We start from the raw sequence: 18,790 nt of genomic DNA, 5'->3' as shown, positions 1-18,790 counted from the left end.
CGCCTAAGAACACGGCGGCCTGCCCGCCCGACTACAGTCCCGTGTCGCGTCACGCGGCGCGTTACCTTCTCGCGGTGGCGCGCGTCGTCGTGCAGCGCGGCCGCGGCGCGCGCCTCGGCCGCCTCGAGCCTCTGCACGAGCCGCGCCTAAGAACACGGCGACCTGCCCGCCCGACTACAGTCCCGTGTCGCGTCACGCGGCGCGTTACCTTCTCGCGGTGGCGCGCGTCGTCGTGCAGCGCGGCCGCGGCGCGCGCCTCGGCCGCCTCGAGCCTCTGCACGAGCCGCGCCTAAGAACACGGCGACCTGCCCGCCCGACTACAGTCCCGTGTCGCGTCACGCGGCGCGTTACCTTCTCGCGGTGGCGCGCGTCGTCGTGCAGCGCGGCCGCGGCGCGCGCCTCGGCCGCCTCGAGCCTCTGCACGAGCCGCGCCTAAGAACACGGCGACCTGCCCGCCCGACTACAGTCCCGTGTCGCGTCACGCGGCGCGTTACCTTCTCGCGGTGGCGCGCGTCGTCGTGCAGCGCGGCCGCGGCGCGCGCCTCGGCCGCCTCGAGCCTCTGCACGAGCCGCGCCTAAGAACACGGCGACCTGCCCGCCCGACTACAGTCCCGTGTCGCGTCACGCGGCGCGTTACCTTCTCGCGGTGGCGCGCGTCGTCGTGCAGCGCGGCCGCGGCGCGCGCCTCGGCCGCCTCGAGCCTCTGCACGAGCCGCGCCTAAGAACACGGCGACCTGCCCGCCCGACTACAGTCCCGTGTCGCGTCACGCGGCGCGTTACCTTCTCGCGGTGGCGCGCGTCGTCGTGCAGCGCGGCCGCGGCGCGCGCCTCGGCCGCCTCGAGCCTCTGCACGAGCCGCGCCTAAGAACACGGCGACCTGCCCGCCCGACTACAGTCCCGTGTCGCGTCACGCGGCGCGTTACCTTCTCGCGGTGGCGCGCGTCGTCGTGCAGCGCGGCCGCGGCGCGCGCCTCGGCCGCCTCGAGCCTCTGCACGAGCCGCGCCTAAGAACACGGCGACCTGCCCGCCCGACTACAGTCCCGTGTCGCGTCACGCGGCGCGTTACCTTCTCGCGGTGGCGCGCGTCGTCGTGCAGCGCGGCCGCGGCGCGCGCCTCGGCCGCCTCGAGCCTCTGCACGAGCCGCGCCTAAGAACACGGCGACCTGCCCGCCCGACTACAGTCCCGTGTCGCGTCACGCGGCGCGTTACCTTCTCGCGGTGGCGCGCGTCGTCGTGCAGCGCGGCCGCGGCGCGCGCCTCGGCCGCCTCGAGCCTCTGCACGAGCCGCGCCTAAGAACACGGCGACCTGCCCGCCCGACTACAGTCCCGTGTCGCGTCACGCGGCGCGTTACCTTCTCGCGGTGGCGCGCGTCGTCGTGCAGCGCGGCCGCGGCGCGCGCCTCGGCCGCCTCGAGCCTCTGCACGAGCCGCGCCTAAGAACACGGCGACCTGCCCGCCCGACTACAGTCCCGTGTCGCGTCACGCGGCGCGCTACCTTCTCGCGGTGGCGCGCGTCGTCGTGCAGCGCGGCCGCGGCGCGCGCCTCGGCCGCCTCGAGCCTCTGCACGAGCCGCGCCTAAGAACACGGCGACCTGCCCGCCCGACTACAGTCCCGTGTCGCGTCACGCGGCGCGCTACCTTCTCGCGGTGGCGCGCGTCGTCGTGCAGCGCGGCCGCGGCGCGCGCCTCGGCCGCCTCGAGCCTCTGCACGAGCCGCGCCTAAGAACACGGCGACCTGCCCGCCCGACTACAGTCCCGTGTCGCGTCACGCGGCGCGCTACCTTCTCGCGGTGGCGCGCGTCGTCGTGCAGCGCGGCCGCGGCGCGCGCCTCGGCCGCCTCGAGCCTCTGCACGAGCCGCGCCTAAGAACACGGCGACCTGCCCGCCCGACTACAGTCCCGTGTCGCGTCACGCGGCGCGCTACCTTCTCGCGGTGGCGCGCGTCGTCGTGCAGCGCGGCCGCGGCGCGCGCCTCGGCCGCCTCGAGCCTCTGCACGAGCCGCGCCTCGGTGCGCGCGCACTGCTCCTCCAGCGCCGCCTCGCGGGCGCCCGCCGCGCTCACGCCGCGCTCCAACTCCTGCAACACATAGCAGATGTAGAAGGTACGAGCGTACGCCCGCTTAACGCTATCCTGTAACGGATACCGTAGCCTATGGACGCCTGAAACTCAAGGAACGATGCAATGGATCTGCCGATACTACCCCCGCCCCCCCCAGCAGCTCCAGCTATCGTGATATATGAACACAAGACTGCTTGACGACTTTAAGTTTGAATGTCACAGTTGGGATATTCAAAATTTTGAGCTAAATATTTCCTACTCTACTTCAATAAATTATTCTCTACTTACTTTCATTACATCGAAAGAAATTAATAAAATGTAATAGCAGTCAAGAGTAAAATAAAAAAAGAATTATAATAAAATAGTGGTTTGCCACAAATTTTACATTATAAAATCATTACAGGCAGTTGTTAGTATATTGTTATAGATGGGAGTACCTGTACTTGCGCTGTCAAGGTGGTCACACGCATGCGCTCTTGCGCCAATTGCACTTGAGCCTCGTTCAGTTGTTGATTAGTTGTACAGACTAGGCGTTCCTTTTCTGCTATCGAATCCTGCGTAACATATATCATATTACTTATTTTGTTTTTATTAAAATGAACATTAAAACTATGGACAGTTTGCAAAAACAGAATGGATGCCTGAAATACCATAAATTGCTGATCCTAACCCGGAATCTCTCTAAGATCTCTGATTACCCTTCTGGCCACAGAAACATAACACTGGTTGAGAGCAATTTTACTTAACTATGATCTTCTATAAGGTTGAGATTAAGATCTAAATCATAACTTAATATATTCAAATAGGCTACAAAAGCACTTTTGAATAGTCATTCCACAAACTAAAATCACATTTATCTTAATCTATTAATTAGAGTTAAAAGCGAAACTCCCAAGATATTTCTTCTTGTAAATAATAAATATTTCCAGCATACACACACATCATCATCATCTGTCAACTGTTCCTAAAGTAAGCAACTTAATGCTTGTGTTTTAGGTAACTGCAGACTGGTATAGCTATATTTTTTTAACCGACTTCCAAAAAAGGAGGAGGTTCTCAATTTGACTGTATTTTTTTTTAATGTTATTTACTTCAGAACTTTTGACCGGGTGGACCGATTTCGACAATTTTTCTTTTAATCGAAAGGTGATGTGTGTCAATTGGTCCCATTTAAATTTATTTGAGATCTAACAACTACTTTTCGAGTTATATCTAATAATGCGTTTTTACTTGACGCTTTTTTCGTCGACCTACGTTGTGTTATACCACATAATTTTTTAGTCGATGTACCGATTTTGATAATTCTTTTTTTGTTGGAAAGGAAATATCCCTAGTTTTGTACCATGATAAGGAAACCAGGATTTGATAGTGGGATCCTAGAGAAATCGAGGGAAACTCTCGAAAATCCGCATAACTTTTTACTGGGTGTACCGATTTTGATAATTTTTAATTTAACCAAAAGCAGATGTTCATCACGCGGTCACATTTAAATTTTATCGAGATCTGAAAACTGCTTTTTGAGTAATCTTTGATAACGCGTAGTTACTTGACTATTTTTTCGTCGATCTACGTTGTATTACTTGTCGATGTAATTGAAGTCGGTTTTTTCCGTTTATCTGACAAACACAATTATTCGATAAACATACATATAAATAATACATATATAAATAAATATGTATATTACACCCAGACTCGGGGTGGGAATTGAACCCAAAGCCCTGGAGCCAACGAGCTAGTCTAGTCTACTTGTAGTACTAGTCTTGTACTCTACCTCAATCAATAGGTGAAGCACAGCAATATTGACCACAATAATTATGTCCAGAATCGAAAGTAATCAATGGTACATCTAAGCCACAAACAGTCACAACAGAGACCTGAGCAGCGGCCAGTCGGTCGGAGAGGTCGTCTGCGTGAGCGCGCAGTCGCAGAACCTCTCGCTCCGAGGTAGCGAGGCGCTCATCGGCGTCACGGCGGGCTCGCAGCTCTCTGGCCGCCGTCGCTTCGGCAGCGGCCAGCCGAGCGTCTATGTCCCCACCGCTGAGTGTTTGACGACGTAGGGCACGCTCTTTAGCCACCGTTTCCTGTATGATATCGGTTATTATTATTATTATTATTTTCAAGGCTTTTTTTTGGTATAATGTCATTACGAATGATATGATACAATGAAATTATGATAAACATAGGATATCTATTGGGTTGTGTAAATAGATAGACGATTTATTATATACAAAAAACTAACAAAATGGGTATACAAGAATATAAAAAATCAATGTGTTTTGAAGTTTACTCCTTAGGAATCGATTTTCATAAAGTATGAAAGAAATATAAGACCTCAGAGAATGACCTCGTTACGTTTTTCATAACGCAATCTCTCATCACGACGACATTTTCTAATTACGCCATCTGACGGAGTAAACTCCAGTCGTACGTCGTAACTGACACACCCTTTTTTTTATAAATATGAACAAAATGAATATACTTTTTAGTTCCAAATAATTTACAAATATCTATTAGAAACATACAGAATTTTTTATAAATAGATAAAGTACTAATTTCAATAAATACTGATCTAAGCGTATTCTGGGTAAACAACTACAAAACTACAAAAAAAAGAAAAAAAAAATACACACGAAAACTACAACAACATCAATCATTAATTTATTAATACATTAAAAATTTGTCTAGGAATGATCTGAACTATCAAGTTTTTACTCAGTATAGTAATTTATTAAATGACAAAATTATTTTGAAACAAATACTAGCATTAATTGCCTGTCTGAAAGGCTTACTTCAACTGGTTTATAATGAGCATGTCGCTTTAATTTAATTTGATATAATTGGTCATTGCCGGTATTTTCTTTTTATTATAAATAATATGGCTACACAAATTCGAAAATCTAGTCCTAAATTGCATTGATTTTGTAAATATTAAGTGAAATACATGTGTGTATGTATGTATAGATGTATATATATGTAAACAATCTATAGCACGGACGCGGAGCACGAAGAATTTCGTACATTGACCAAAATAATGATACAATTGCCCCAAGTTTTCTAGAATTAAGACTATTTGTTAAACTATGAATTTAAAATTTTCAAAATTTGTCAACTTTGAAAAGCCCTCCTTTAAAAAAAATTACTAAAGTGCCTTGGCAAGTGCCATTAAAAGTTTGCGAATTTAATCAAGATTGTAAAATGGTACAATATTTGTTAGTTACATACTAAAAAAAGCGAGTAAAAAAATAAAAATCTCAAGTAACCCGATTTTTGCTAACCTATTTTAGTCGGTTCAAATACTTTTGACCACACGACTGAAGTAGAACTTACGAAACGCAGCTCTCTTTCTTTCTACTTTCACTAACTTATATCTCCCTCTCAACTTCCGTTCACCTCGCCCGATCACACTTATCGTAATGCTCCCGTCACGCATTCATCAGCTTACTGCCCAAATCAAACGTGCGTAAAGAAGTTTTGTTTCAAAAGAATAAAGAAATAATTTCTTATTTTGAACGTGAAATCGAATCTCTAAACGAGGTTTTATATTTTTTTATTTCATAATAATGTTAATCTATTGCCACACCTGTGTGACCATGCGAGATAACCGTGACAAAGAGACTTCCACATTCGCTTTGTCACAGATGTAGCCTCTGCTATATTATTTTGTGACTAGACCGATCCACGGACAGACAGCGTAGATTTAGTGTAGTGTGCAAACAACGAGTTCTAAGACATTCCAAATTCTAAACTCTACCGATTTCTTAAAGCTTCGTACTTTATATAAAATTTTGAGAACCACTGGCAGTAGGCAAAAAGGTCATTGTACGAAATTCTTCGTGCTCCGCGTCCGTGCTGTAGCTGTATATTTCGTTTTTTTATTTATTTTTTTTCGTATATTTAGTTTCACACTATTTTCTATAACATTAAACTGTACACCTACACCTTCAATAATAATATCATCTCCTTTGCCCTAAGGTTGCCTGGAAGACATTGCTTTTGAGCAATAAAACCACCTTTCGTAAATTTTTTACTAATTACTGTTAATGTTGCTTATTTATTTTATTTCTTGTTTGATGTATGATAATGTGTAAATAAATAAATAAATAATACAACTCAATAATAAACCTAACTACTGATTATTAACTAGTGAAATATTAAATAATAATTTGTTTTATCATTACAATATAAATCTAACTATCTACAACTACATGTGATATGTGTCCAATAGTTGAATAAAATTTTGGAAACTAACGAGGACCAACAACAAATAATTTCAGTTGAAACTTACAATTGGTTTCACATTAATTTCAGTGAGCCACCTGTGCCGTAAATCTTGAACATTCTGAATGATATCCTGATCAACGGAAAATTACTGTCATATCCTGTTTTTACATGGACCCAACTATTATTCAATTCAAATTTTTTGTATTAGGTAACTAGTATATTTCAAGTTAAATGATTTCATTTGCATCACAAAGTTTCGTTTTCTTGTGGGTTTGGATGCAATAATTGGAAACTCAAAAAGCACAAGTTCTTATTTTTTGTAATATTGTCATTAGTTAGTAAAACCATAAAAAATTGCATTATCTTGTAATATAAAAAAAAATCATTCACAAAGGTCAATATAACATAAAATTATACTAAAAAATATACATATATTTAATCAAATAATCTTCATCGGTTGTGGTAAAAATTTATCCTGTAAATAAGTTACGAATAGATTTTAACAGCAGGAGGTAAATTATTTCTTCTCAGTTAATATTTTAGAAATCGATATGCAACAACATAAGCATCGCTAGCGCGCTGCCGTTCCTACCCCAACCCCCAGTCGTGATACTTAATAGTTTGCCTAAGATATTTTCTGCCGTACATACCTTGTAGTGCTTCTGCTGCGCGCGCGCCGCCTCGGTGGCCGCCTGCGCGCTGGAGCACTCGGCCTGCAGGCCGCGCACCCTGGCCTCGGCCCGCGCGCACTCCTCCTTCAGCAGGTCTCTCTCCGCCTGCAGGTCCCTGGCGCGCGCCTGAGCCGCCCTCAGCTCAGCCCCATTCCGCTCCGCCACTCCGCAGCTTAATTCCTGGTTGGTCCGCTGCAGAGCCATACGCTCCTCTTTTTCCACTTCTATCTGACGTTCCAGTCGCCTGTGTGAGATAGCAGAAGTTATGTTATATATCGTTGATTTTTCTGTTGGGAATCGTGTTAAACTGTTTATACGGCTGGTACGCTTTTCTTTTTTTTTTGGTTGTACCAACTCAGAAACCTTTCTGGGCATATGCACAACACTTTGCTACAGATCATGACATGATCAAATGCATAGTTTACAATTCTATAAAGGACATACAGACATACACTCACTTTATATATATACGAAAATAAGAAAATATACAAAAAGAAAAGTACAGCCTAGATTAGTTGGAAAGCCAGCCGTAGAATGAATGATGATGAATGAAAAACATAGGTAGAAAGAATGGGAGTATGAAAAACATAATTGATAGAATTGGAATGAATAAGTTAGCTTAAGAAAAGTCTCTTTTCCAAACTGGTGAGTCGAAAGTTTAGATGAGAAAAAAAAAAACTAGTTATACGACACAAGCAAGATGTAGCCAAGATTGGGTTCAGCGATAAGTTAGTGATAGTTCGATTAGTAGTGATGTGCACTACAATACTAATGAGAATCCAGTAAGTATGTGGATTGCTTAAACAGTATAAATATAATCAATATTTAACTGATGAATGATACAAAGTATACGATACACATTTTACTTTAGTAATATTTACTAAAGTAAAATTTGAGATTAATTATAATTGTGTTTGCTAGCAAACGTAAAAATAAACCGACTTCAATTATATCGACAAAATAATACAACGTAAGTAGACGAAAAAAATTAACACATGCACTAGTCGTCACTACGATTTTCGAGGGTTCCCCTCGATTTCTCTAGGATTCCATCATCAGATCCTGGTTTCCTTATCATGGTACCACTCTTGGGATATCTCCTTTCCAACAAAAAAAGAATTATCAAAATCGGTTCATAAACGAGAAAGTTATATCCCCGAATAAACATTAAAAAAAAACATATGCAGTCGAATTGAGAAACCTCTTCCTTTTTTGAAGTCGATTAAAAACGCTATATTAACTTTATGAAACAAAAATCCGCAGTCTCAACGTGTCCTAAAGCATTCGCAGCCCGGCCGGACATACGGTCAGGGCGAGCTCGCGCTAAGAGCATCAGCAGTGCGCACTTGTTCTGCAGGGCGAGCGCGGTGAGCTCGGCCTGCAGGCGCGCGCGCAGGCGCTCGGCGTGCGCGTCGGCGTCGCGGCGCGCGCGCTCGGCCGCCGCGCCCGCCGCCGCCTCGGCCGCCGCCAGCTTGCTCTGCAGCGACGCCACCTCGCGCGCGCGCAGCGCCGCCAGCTTCTCCGCCGATCTGAACGTATGCAACTCTTATTCATTACTTAATAATAAATAATTAACGCTGCTACGACCCCTAGCTATTCTTGTCCTGGACCGAGAGTCTGGAAGCACGCACAATACACGAACGCCCATACCATGACAAACATCTATATGGGCTATACGGCCAATACTAATGTATGTCGTAAGTGGGGATAGAACAAGAGATCGGCAGCGCAACAGCCAGTGCTGTGATTACTGCGCCAACGCGTCGTCCATATTGTTACAACACTTGTTTATAAGTTATATTGTTACGATCCTTTTATTATTTTAATTTTTCTGTACATTATTTTTAGTGCAATAAAGTATATAATAATAATCCTTGTATACAGCTCATATTGTTACGACAGTTGTGTACAACTCATATTGTTACGATACTTGTGTACAGCTCATATTGTTACGGCACTTATGTACAACTCGTATTATTTCGACACTTGTGTACAACTCGTATTGTTACGAAACTTGTGTACACCTATTACTGTTACGACATCTATGTACAACTCCTATTGTTACGACACTTGTGTACAACTCATATTGTTACGACACTTGTGTACAACTCGTATTGGTACAACACTTGTGTACAACTCATATTGTTACGACACCTATGTACAACTCCTATGGTTACGACACTTATGTATAACTCATATTGTTTCGACACTTGTGGACACTTCTGTAATTCTAGCCAGGATTTAAGCCCATAACTAACTTGTGTTTATATATAAAAACCATTTACTCTTTCAACTCAATACTTAATTAATGATTTAAATTTTACCTAATAAGTCGTGATATAGCACAGATAATGAAATGTAGATTGGGCTTACTTGAAAGTTGCTAGATCGATAGCTGTGCAGTCGTGTGAAGCGTTAAAGCCGCTGCTTTTATCTTCATTTTCCTCTATTGATACATATGAGTAACCTGAAATAAAATTAAAATTTTATCTATATTTGTGAAATCTATCACCACAAAAATGGATGTAAATACATAAATTTGTTTTCCAGCATTTAATAATATTAAGACAGTCATACTTACCAACGAATGGCAAGTGTCCAGCAAAAGGTGGACGAGTTCGAAAAGGGGCAGCGGAAGGGGGTGCTACTTCACGCACGGGACTGGCCAAATATGAAGTGTCTTCGGGACCTCGAATGTGTGGCACCCACGGAGGTACCTGTTAAGGAGAAACATTAAATCTTATTTAGAAGCAGATAGGACTGCGAATATTACAAATATGAATAGTAACTATGATCAAGTGATTTAAAGAAAGTAATAACAATAATTTATAAAACCAACAACACGACGCGTACGACCGCTGAGCCCTCTGGAGGAGGAAAAAAATTCCCACTGGGGTCGTGTCGAGTGGTAGGTGGGCGTTGACGTGACCTGGTCGCGAATGGCGTGCAGCGCGAGGTGCACGAGCGCGGCGTGCTGCAGCGTGTCGAGGTAGTTGAAGCGGCGCGCGGGCGAGGAGTATGGACTCCCACTGGGGTCGTGTCGAGTGGTAGGTGGGCGGTGACGTGACCTGGTCGCGAATGGCGTGCAGCGCGAGGTGCGCGAGCGCGGCGTGCTGCAGCGTGTCGAGGTAGTTGAAGCGGTGCGCGGGCGAGGAGTATGGGACTCCCACTGGGGTCGTGTCGAGTGGTAGGTGGGCGGTGACGTGACCTGGTCGCGAATGGCGTGCAGCGCGAGGTGCGCGAGCGCGGCGTGCTGCAGCGTGTCGAGGTAGTTGAAGCGGCGCGCGGGCGCCACACACAGCAACCCCGCCACCAGGCCTCGCCACGTGCTCGATGGACCGCCGGGTGGAGCCTCGAAAGGTGGCTCGGCACTCGGGTCGCGTTCGTACCTGCACGATGACACATAAGGGTACAATAACTCGTCTGCACTCCACTCAGAAATCAGATAACTGACCCAGAGCTCATTTCCTAACTGTTACCCAGCAGTTATATAATTTTGTAACCATAATAATATTTGTATATTTTTAATTTCTTATTAGTTTATTGATACAAGACGAAAAATTGATTGTACAGAGCTTATTGTTGACAATATTATTTTAAATTATTTAAAATACAAAAATAAACAAACTTTTGAATGTTGCTAAGAATTTGAGCAGTTGAGTCATCATCTCCTGAAGAAAATGGCCTGTTGAGCGTCACAAGTTCGAATGCAATCACGCCCAATGACCAGTAATCGCAAGCGGACTGAAATAAATGAACAGAAAGCATTAATATAAATAAAATAAAAAATGAAACTATTTCCACACAAATTGATGTTTTTTTCCATTTTTATATACTTATAAATAGGAAAAAAAACTACTTCACTAAAACAAATAAACTGGTTAAATTTACTGAAGAAATTATCTGTATACACCATATAGAGAATTTCTTTAGTAAATTTGTAAATTTACGAAATAAAATACATGCAAGTTACTTCAAAACAAAATATTATATAAATAAAGTAATAATATGTATAAATTTCTTGTGTCACAATATTAGTTACAATACTCCTCTGAAACAGCTGGACCCATTTTTATGAAATTTTGTGTGCATATCAGGTAGGTCCGAGAATCGTCCAACATTTTTATTATTAAGAGTGTTAATAACTTGTATGGCAAAACAATGTTTGCGGAGTCAGCTAGTATAATTACATTAAAAAAATGTTGGCAACAACACACATTTTTTTTTTTTTTTTTTTTTTATTCGGTTCACAAATTGAATGATACAATATAAAAAAAGGTTTGTGTATGTAACAATTTGAAAGGTGTACAATGTTCATTCTAATTACAGTGAACACAGCATGCAATTTTGACATGTTCAGCTTAAACTAATCACAAAATAAATATTAAAAACTATTTAAAAAAAAACTATTTAACCAATCTATGAACGATATTCTTGGCCGTGGCCAAGGAGCCATTGAAAATATCAAAGTTTGGACATAAATCATTATAGGATGACAGAATTCTATATAAAACCGAATGATGTCCAATATTAGTACGAAAATGCGGTAATTGAAAGCTATACATATTTGACAGACGACTACCAGAACGTGGGATCTTAAAATCAATTTTACTTAAAAAGTTCGGACAGATCATTAAACCATGTATAATTTTGTATAAAGTCAAAACATCCGCTATTTTCCGACGAGTACTTAAGGGTTTGAGATTATAATACTTTAGTCTAGAGTCATAAGTTTCTAAATTTTTGCATTTATTGTTAATGTAAGTTAAATGATAAACGAATCTTTTTTGGATCCGCTCAATTCTTTTGATGTGCACTGCATACCCAGGTGTCCATATTGGGCTGTTATATTCTAAGATGCTTCTTACTAAGCAGTTGTATATAGGGATAAGAACTTTAGGGTCTTTAAAGATTTTTGTTTGCCTTGATATAAACCCAGACAGTCTAGAGGCCTTTTTAACAATGCTATCTACGTGACTTATAAAGCTTAAACGACTGTCTACTATAACTCCTAAATCTCTAATTTCATTTACTTCGTTTAGATGGGCTTTCTGTAATGTGTATGTGGCTGTAATGGGTTTTTTTTTACGCGTGAATTTTATGTGATAACATTTTTCAATATTAAGTTTATTTTATTGTTTTCACTCCATATCTGTCTCCTATCTAAATCTTTTTGTAGTATTTTGACATCGTTTTCAGTCTTGATACATTTATATATCTTTAGATCATCAGCGTACATCTTAAAAGGACACTTCAACTGCTGAGCCAAGTCATTTATATATATAACAAATAGCAAAGGACCCATATGCGAGCCCTGCGGGACGCCAGTTGGTATAATTCTACTTCTTGAAGAGTAGCCACGTACCATTACTAATTGTGACCTTGTTTGAAGGTATGACTCACACCACCTTAACAAAGAACCGTGAATACCGAGTGCCGAAATTTTTTGAAGTAACATAGTATGGTCTATTAAATCAAACGCCTTGCTGAAATCTGTATATACAGCATGTACTTCATCTCCATCATCTAGAGCCTCAGCGACGTCACTAATAAAACCTATCAAGTTAGATGCTGTTGATTTTTTGGGCATAAAGCCATGTTGTTCCGAATGAATAATTTCCTTAACGTGCCAGTAAATTTTTTTCTCTATTAATCCCTCGAAGACTTTTCCAATTGCAGGGAGAATCGACACCGGCCTATAATTACATATGTTAGACATATCGCCTTTCTTGTGTATTGGTGTCAACCGAGCTTGCTTCCATATTGCTGGAAAGATACCCTCTGTTAGGGACTTATTGTATAATATATGCAATGGCGTTGCTAAGGTTTCAGCACATTGTTTTAAAAACTTATTTGGTATTCCATCTAATCCTGGTCCTTTATTTGTATCTAATCTTTTAAGAGCAGTTAGTATTTCAGTTTCGGTTAATGTACACTTACTGAAGGATGACGAACTCTCTTCAAGCACAGGGTTACAATTTCCAGGTATGAAGTTATTATGTGACGTATAGACCGATTGAAAATATTCTGAGAATAAATCGGCTATTTCCTGACCACCTGCAGCAACTCTATCACCCAAGTGCATTTGATTGGGTATAGAAAGGCTATTACTTTTTTGACTCTTTACGAATGACCAAATTCGTTTAGGTTGAACTCTAATTGTGTTTACAGCATTGTCTTTAAAGATTTTGTAACATTCCTTTAACATCACATCACATCTATTTCTAAGAAGGTTAAATGTGTCTTTATCCCTGGGGTTACCATATTTTTTATACTTTTTATGGAACTTTAGTTTCTCTCTTGAACACTTTATTAGGGGAATGCTGAACCAGTTAGGGTATTTTTCATTGTGAGGCCTAGAATATGGAGTGTACATTTCTATGATTGAATTTAAGATAGTGTAGAAATCACCCACCATATCCTCTATGTCCATATCCTTCCATCTATCCCTCCAAACTACAGTTGCAATTTCTTTATTAATTTGTTGGTAATCTGATTTATTAAAGTTCAATCTTGGGGTCCTGTTACTCTTAAGTGATCGTTTCACTTGTATCATGTTAAAATTAATTTCCAGAGCCGGGTGATGAACATCTAACTTTGCCAAGGGAGATAAACATTCTGAAATTTTGAGTCTTGTCGGTGAGTCAGTTAAGATCAAGTCAAGAATTCGGTTATTTTTATTTCTAATATGATTACATTGATATAAATTATTAAATTGCATTTCATCCATAAATATATTATCTGTTGTGTTATTACACGGTAGAGGAATGTAGGCTGATAAATGTTCGTCATACTTCCAGATTATATTTGTCAGATTAAAATCCCCGAAGATGATCGTTGTTGACATGTTTGTTATACTACTGATAGCTTTAGTTACGCTTGAGAGAAAAGTTTTTAGATAGTCCTGATTTATAGGTGGGGGTATATACACTACACAGATGTTTAAGAACAGATCGGTACCGTCAGCGTTGCCTAAACTAAGCGTAAGCCAAATATCCTCGCACTCGGATTCCCATTTGACCTTTCTATTTACTTTAATGTTCTTGTTAACTGCTATACAAACACCACCTCCCTCTTTTTTATATAAAGAGGATGAGGTGGAACTTCGGTCTCGCCTAAAAATACTGTATCTCGCGTCTAAAATTTCACGATCAAAAATATTATCATTTAACCACGTTTCTACTAGAATTAATATATCATAGTCATATTTTAGTACATTCATATAAAACTCTTCACACTTCGTTCTCAAACCTCTCACGTTCTGGTAGTAGATAGATAAATTATTATTACTTGTTACAACCAATTTTACAATTTACGATATTAAATTTTAAAGTCTTTTAATAGCGTCTATTGTGCTGATAACCAATGATCGCGACGTAGCATTCTTCCGCACAAATATCTTGCCATTTCGCACCCAGACAAACTGATAATCTTTTTCTTTAACTGCGTCTCTTACCGCCGCATGAAGTCTTTTATTGGCCGGTGATAAGTGCTCAGTCACATATATAGGCTGCTTCTTGTCCGCATAACCAAGATGCCCAGCGTGCAAATTTGAGCGTGCACATGACATACCAAATTACTTTTTGTTTAGTAAATACAAACAATATAATTTTTAATTTAGTCTTTAGCATAATCAAACACCAGATTATATTAAACTACATTCTTAATTTGATAAACAATATCACCTCAATATTTAATATAGGACTGCTATCATCTAAATTACTAAAGGTATTATTAAAAAAATAAAAAAAAAATTGCTATTAACTTTTGACAGAATGAAGTCTGTCTGGGCAGCTAAGTAGTTTATATAGAAATGTTTGACACAATTAGGGTGACATAATTAGGTTTCCTCTGCCTTTGTTTGTTATATTTGTTTATCACGGACTCCTTGTTAAACACTTCATATATAGTCCATTTAAAAACTAGTATGATGACAGCCCTTATCACTCCAAACTACGTACTACTACTGTAGTAGTCTATGACTACAAGCGTTAGTGCGTGCGAACCCACAATGGCAGTGTTAACCCGGCGGCAGTATTCTAGACACACAGTGTGCGCGCCGGAGCAGTCTCCCAGCAGCTCAGGGGCCACGTAGTCAGCGGTGGCACCAGTCACGCAACCTCCCTCCGAGAGACGAGCACACGACCCGAAATCTGCTAGCTTCACATGACCGCATCTGGAATAGATTACATATGATTTTAAGTATAATTTAACATAATGGGATCTTATTCTAAAACGGAACTGAATCAGCCTATTGAAGTCTCACTGTTGGCAGTAGTTGACTTACCAAGTAGGCTGAGTAGACCGAAGCCCAGAGTGGCAAATTTTATCCAAATTTTATTTATTATTGAAGCACTATTATACAGATCCAGAAAATGAATGGGCATGCCCACTACCTTTGTACAACAATGGATAAACCTTTTTGAGGGCTAGATCCACACCTGACTGTACTTCTACTAGGAAATAGGGTATTGAGTTTTAGTGATCACTAGGAATGACAAAAATTGAATAGCCAACTGGCAGCAATTTTTTTAATCTGCCACTGACTGTTGAGCAAAAACCTCTGGATAAGATAGGATTTAAAGTCTAATTCTTATAATTAATTATGATATTTATGTTATGTCTTATTTTTTGACGGCAAGAAATCATAGAATTTTAGTACATAGCAGTGCCTGTGAAACAGTCTAATCAAAAACACGGATAACTATTTTGTACCTAGTATAAGTTTTAGCATAAACCTGATGACATGTTTTAATAGCATAAGACCACACCCACCCTAAGTAGGGGCTCAAAAATGTAACCATCTGCAACAAGCATGGGAAAGGGGTCCATAAATCGTGATATTTACGTGACGTAATTTATGGATGGCCCCCATTTTTGAATAATAATATTTATTAAACATTTTATTTCTTCATTTAGTATTTTAATAGCTACAAAATTGAAGTCACTGTAATTATGCACATGCATAGCCAAGGTGTTTATCAAATATCACATTTAATCAAAGCAAGCAATTAAAAATTTAGATAGTTAACAAACCTGTCTAACAAAATATTTTGTGGCTTAACGTCTCTGTGCACGTAGCCCATACCGTGAAGAGTTTTGAGTGCGTGCGCTACTTCAGCTATATAGAAGGCGGCATCGCGTTCTGATAGTGGGTTATTACGACGAGCCAGCAAACCAGCCAAGTCCCCACCATTACATAACTCCATAACAAGGTATAAATTCGTGGCATCCTAATAGGAGTAATTAAATTAATACTTTTAATAAACTAATCAAAAATCTTTTTATTTAAGTAGGCTTATAATTGGTATAGTATATATAGGTACATACGTATAGATAGGTAGGTAAAAGCAATTTTGAAACATATTATAATTATATTATTGCTAAAAAAAATTAAATAATATGAATTTAGATTCTGCACAAATGGAATTCTCATGAATCTCTGCAATTACTTTTTAAAAACATGTAAATTGGAATAAAATTTTCTTAAATAATAGCTATCAGAATAAGATTAAAATGAACCTGAAAAGCATATTGCAAGCGTGGTATCCAGCATCCTGCAGCATTAGCTAGAATGTCTCTCTCATCTTCTGCACCTGACACACGCTTTCGAGCTTGATCCTTTCTGATACTTTTAAGTGCATACACATCAGATGTTTGTTTTTCACGTACCATCTATTAAAAAATTTAACTTGTTCATTGGCAAAACATAGCTTAGCATCAAGCTTCTTTTCAACTTTTTTTTCATCAAATTTTTTTGTTTTTGTTTTGAACAATGAATCAATTTATAGACTATTTATCATTTATGTTACAAAAATACTAATTTATATATATAACTGTATATATATAGTATTACTGTAAGTATACAAAAAATAAAAAATACACAGAAAAATTATAAAAGTCAAATAATGATAAAAAGTATGAAATTATTGCTATAGAAATTTTTTATAAGATAACAGTCAATTAAATTAGATTCCTTAGTACAGATTATTTTAAACCTAGCTAGGAGTATAGTAATTGACCTACTGGATTGAATATTAAAGCGTTCATTTATTAGATATAAAAATAAATAAAAAGAATTATTAATTTATTTTAAAATGCTTACATGTACTTCTCCATAGTGCCCACGACCAATTATATGTATTAGCTCAAAATCAGAAATACTAACACGAGCTCTTTTCAAATCCGCTAAAGTACTTCGATCTAAAAAATTATCACCAGATTTCAGGGAAATGAATAAACAAACAGTCGCAATAATAAATCTATTACCTACTATATTCTTGATAGCTTATCGAATATTCTAAAATATATGTAAATTCTCATAATATTAAAGCATTTTTTTTTACTAATACATCTGTCCGTGTGTTAGGGATGATGAAGATGTTAGTCAGTCATGATGCAAAACATGGGTTACTTACACTTGTCTAAGAAAATCCGTACAAGTTCATCGCACTTCTTAACAGGATCTTCATTACACTCATCGTATAAAACAGTTAAAGCATCCAATAACGTCTCACGGTCAATTTTCCTACTGAGTTTACTAGTCCCACCGGTCACCTTACCAATAATCTGTCTGTTTAATCGTGTAATGCGAACGGCTATAGCCTCCTTAGACGGTTCCATTTGGAACAATTTACACAATAAATACTTAACATTAGCAATATAACATTTCTGTATTATGTTTTGTTTACACTAATGCGTGATTTTCAACCCAGAAACTATCGTTTCTCGAGACCGGTAGTTCATCCGTTACTTTTTGAAAATCGAAATAACAATTCAAATGTCAAATACAAAAATGACATTAGCTACGTTCCACTTATAGCGCCCGCAATGCATTCGATCACGAAAAGTTGATCGCTGAAATTGTCGTTCCACTAACGTAAATACGCTGCGGGCGTTGTAGGCAAATTTTATAGGTGGAACGCATATTTGAGCGTTGTATGCTCGCAATATGGCGGCATAATAAAAACATGCAGCTGTAGGAGTTTCGAGTAAATATTTCACATGGATTAGAGTAAAATTTAATTCAACAAAGATTCCCATGAATTTGTCGTTGCGTCTTTGACGATTCGAATAAGAGATAGTGTGATTCGAAAAAGTTTATCAAGTTCAAATCAAGTGAGGTCATCTATGACGTCAAGTGATCATTCGCGACGACCACGGACCCTAGGTGGAACGATACAGATGGTGCTGTATTCGTTGCGGGCGTTTAGTGTAACGTACCCATTTTTGTTGATAACAATGTTACAGTTGTTAAAAATTATTTATTTTACAAACATTTGCGGTGTAATTGAGTAATGGTATCTATACACTATCAATATAAAGAAAAAATATATGATTGAAGTAAAATTTGTTTAGCCACGCTTGACTTTGGTAGTAAGCTGGTGAATAACATACTCACTCACCTTATATGAAATTGTTCCATTTTCCAAAAGAATTTTAAGTAAACTTATCGTTGATTCGAGGAAAATCTGTGCCTACATGTTAGTAAAATTATACCACATTTAAACAACATATTTTTATATCTAACAGTTTATGGACTTAAGCTCACTCAAAAAGTATTTCTACGTGTATTGAAAATTTTTCCGAAACAATTCAATACTTCCTCTGAATATGCTTGAAGCAATGAAGTGCGATTCTTTTTCTTTAGCCTGAACCGGCTTTCGTTTTGCTTGTCCTTGAAGCCTTTTAAGTTGTATATTTGTGAGTATTGAACGGGTGGAATAAAGATTAAAAATAATAATTTTATTTGCCAGAACGTACTGCCTAGAAAAAACAAAACATTATTCTCGAAGCTATGTTTTTAATTTTAACTTTGACTAGCTTACTTGAATGATCT

General features: G+C 40.1%; 1 protein-coding gene across 1 annotated transcript in view; it reads right to left on the bottom strand.

The window, feature by feature from the left end:
- LOC123663641 (citron rho-interacting kinase) overlaps positions 1-17,574 on the bottom strand; it is a 32,200-nt gene extending 14,626 nt beyond the window's left edge. Inside the window, exons 1-15 of the mRNA XM_045598308.1 lie at positions 17,370-17,574; positions 17,057-17,154; positions 16,474-16,626; positions 15,988-16,184; positions 14,962-15,127; positions 10,580-10,695; positions 10,160-10,340; positions 9,533-9,668; positions 9,325-9,418; positions 8,298-8,480; positions 6,931-7,195; positions 6,345-6,410; positions 3,934-4,140; positions 2,497-2,613; positions 1,925-2,077 (exon numbers count right to left, since the gene is read on the bottom strand). Of these exons, the coding sequence (XP_045454264.1) occupies positions 1,925-2,077; positions 2,497-2,613; positions 3,934-4,140; positions 6,345-6,410; positions 6,931-7,195; positions 8,298-8,480; positions 9,325-9,418; positions 9,533-9,668; positions 10,160-10,340; positions 10,580-10,695; positions 14,962-15,127; positions 15,988-16,184; positions 16,474-16,626; positions 17,057-17,154; positions 17,370-17,574 (2,337 nt within the window). The remainder of the gene's footprint in view (positions 1-1,924; positions 2,078-2,496; positions 2,614-3,933; positions 4,141-6,344; positions 6,411-6,930; positions 7,196-8,297; positions 8,481-9,324; positions 9,419-9,532; positions 9,669-10,159; positions 10,341-10,579; positions 10,696-14,961; positions 15,128-15,987; positions 16,185-16,473; positions 16,627-17,056; positions 17,155-17,369) is intronic.
- Between the last annotated feature and the right edge of the window lie 1,216 nt (positions 17,575-18,790).

This window comes from Melitaea cinxia, chromosome 20, assembly GCF_905220565.1.
Source record: "Melitaea cinxia chromosome 20, ilMelCinx1.1, whole genome shotgun sequence".
In the NCBI taxonomy this organism is placed as follows: Eukaryota; Metazoa; Arthropoda; class Insecta; order Lepidoptera; family Nymphalidae; genus Melitaea; species Melitaea cinxia.
This window is presented reverse-complemented; position numbering and strand designations above follow the sequence as displayed.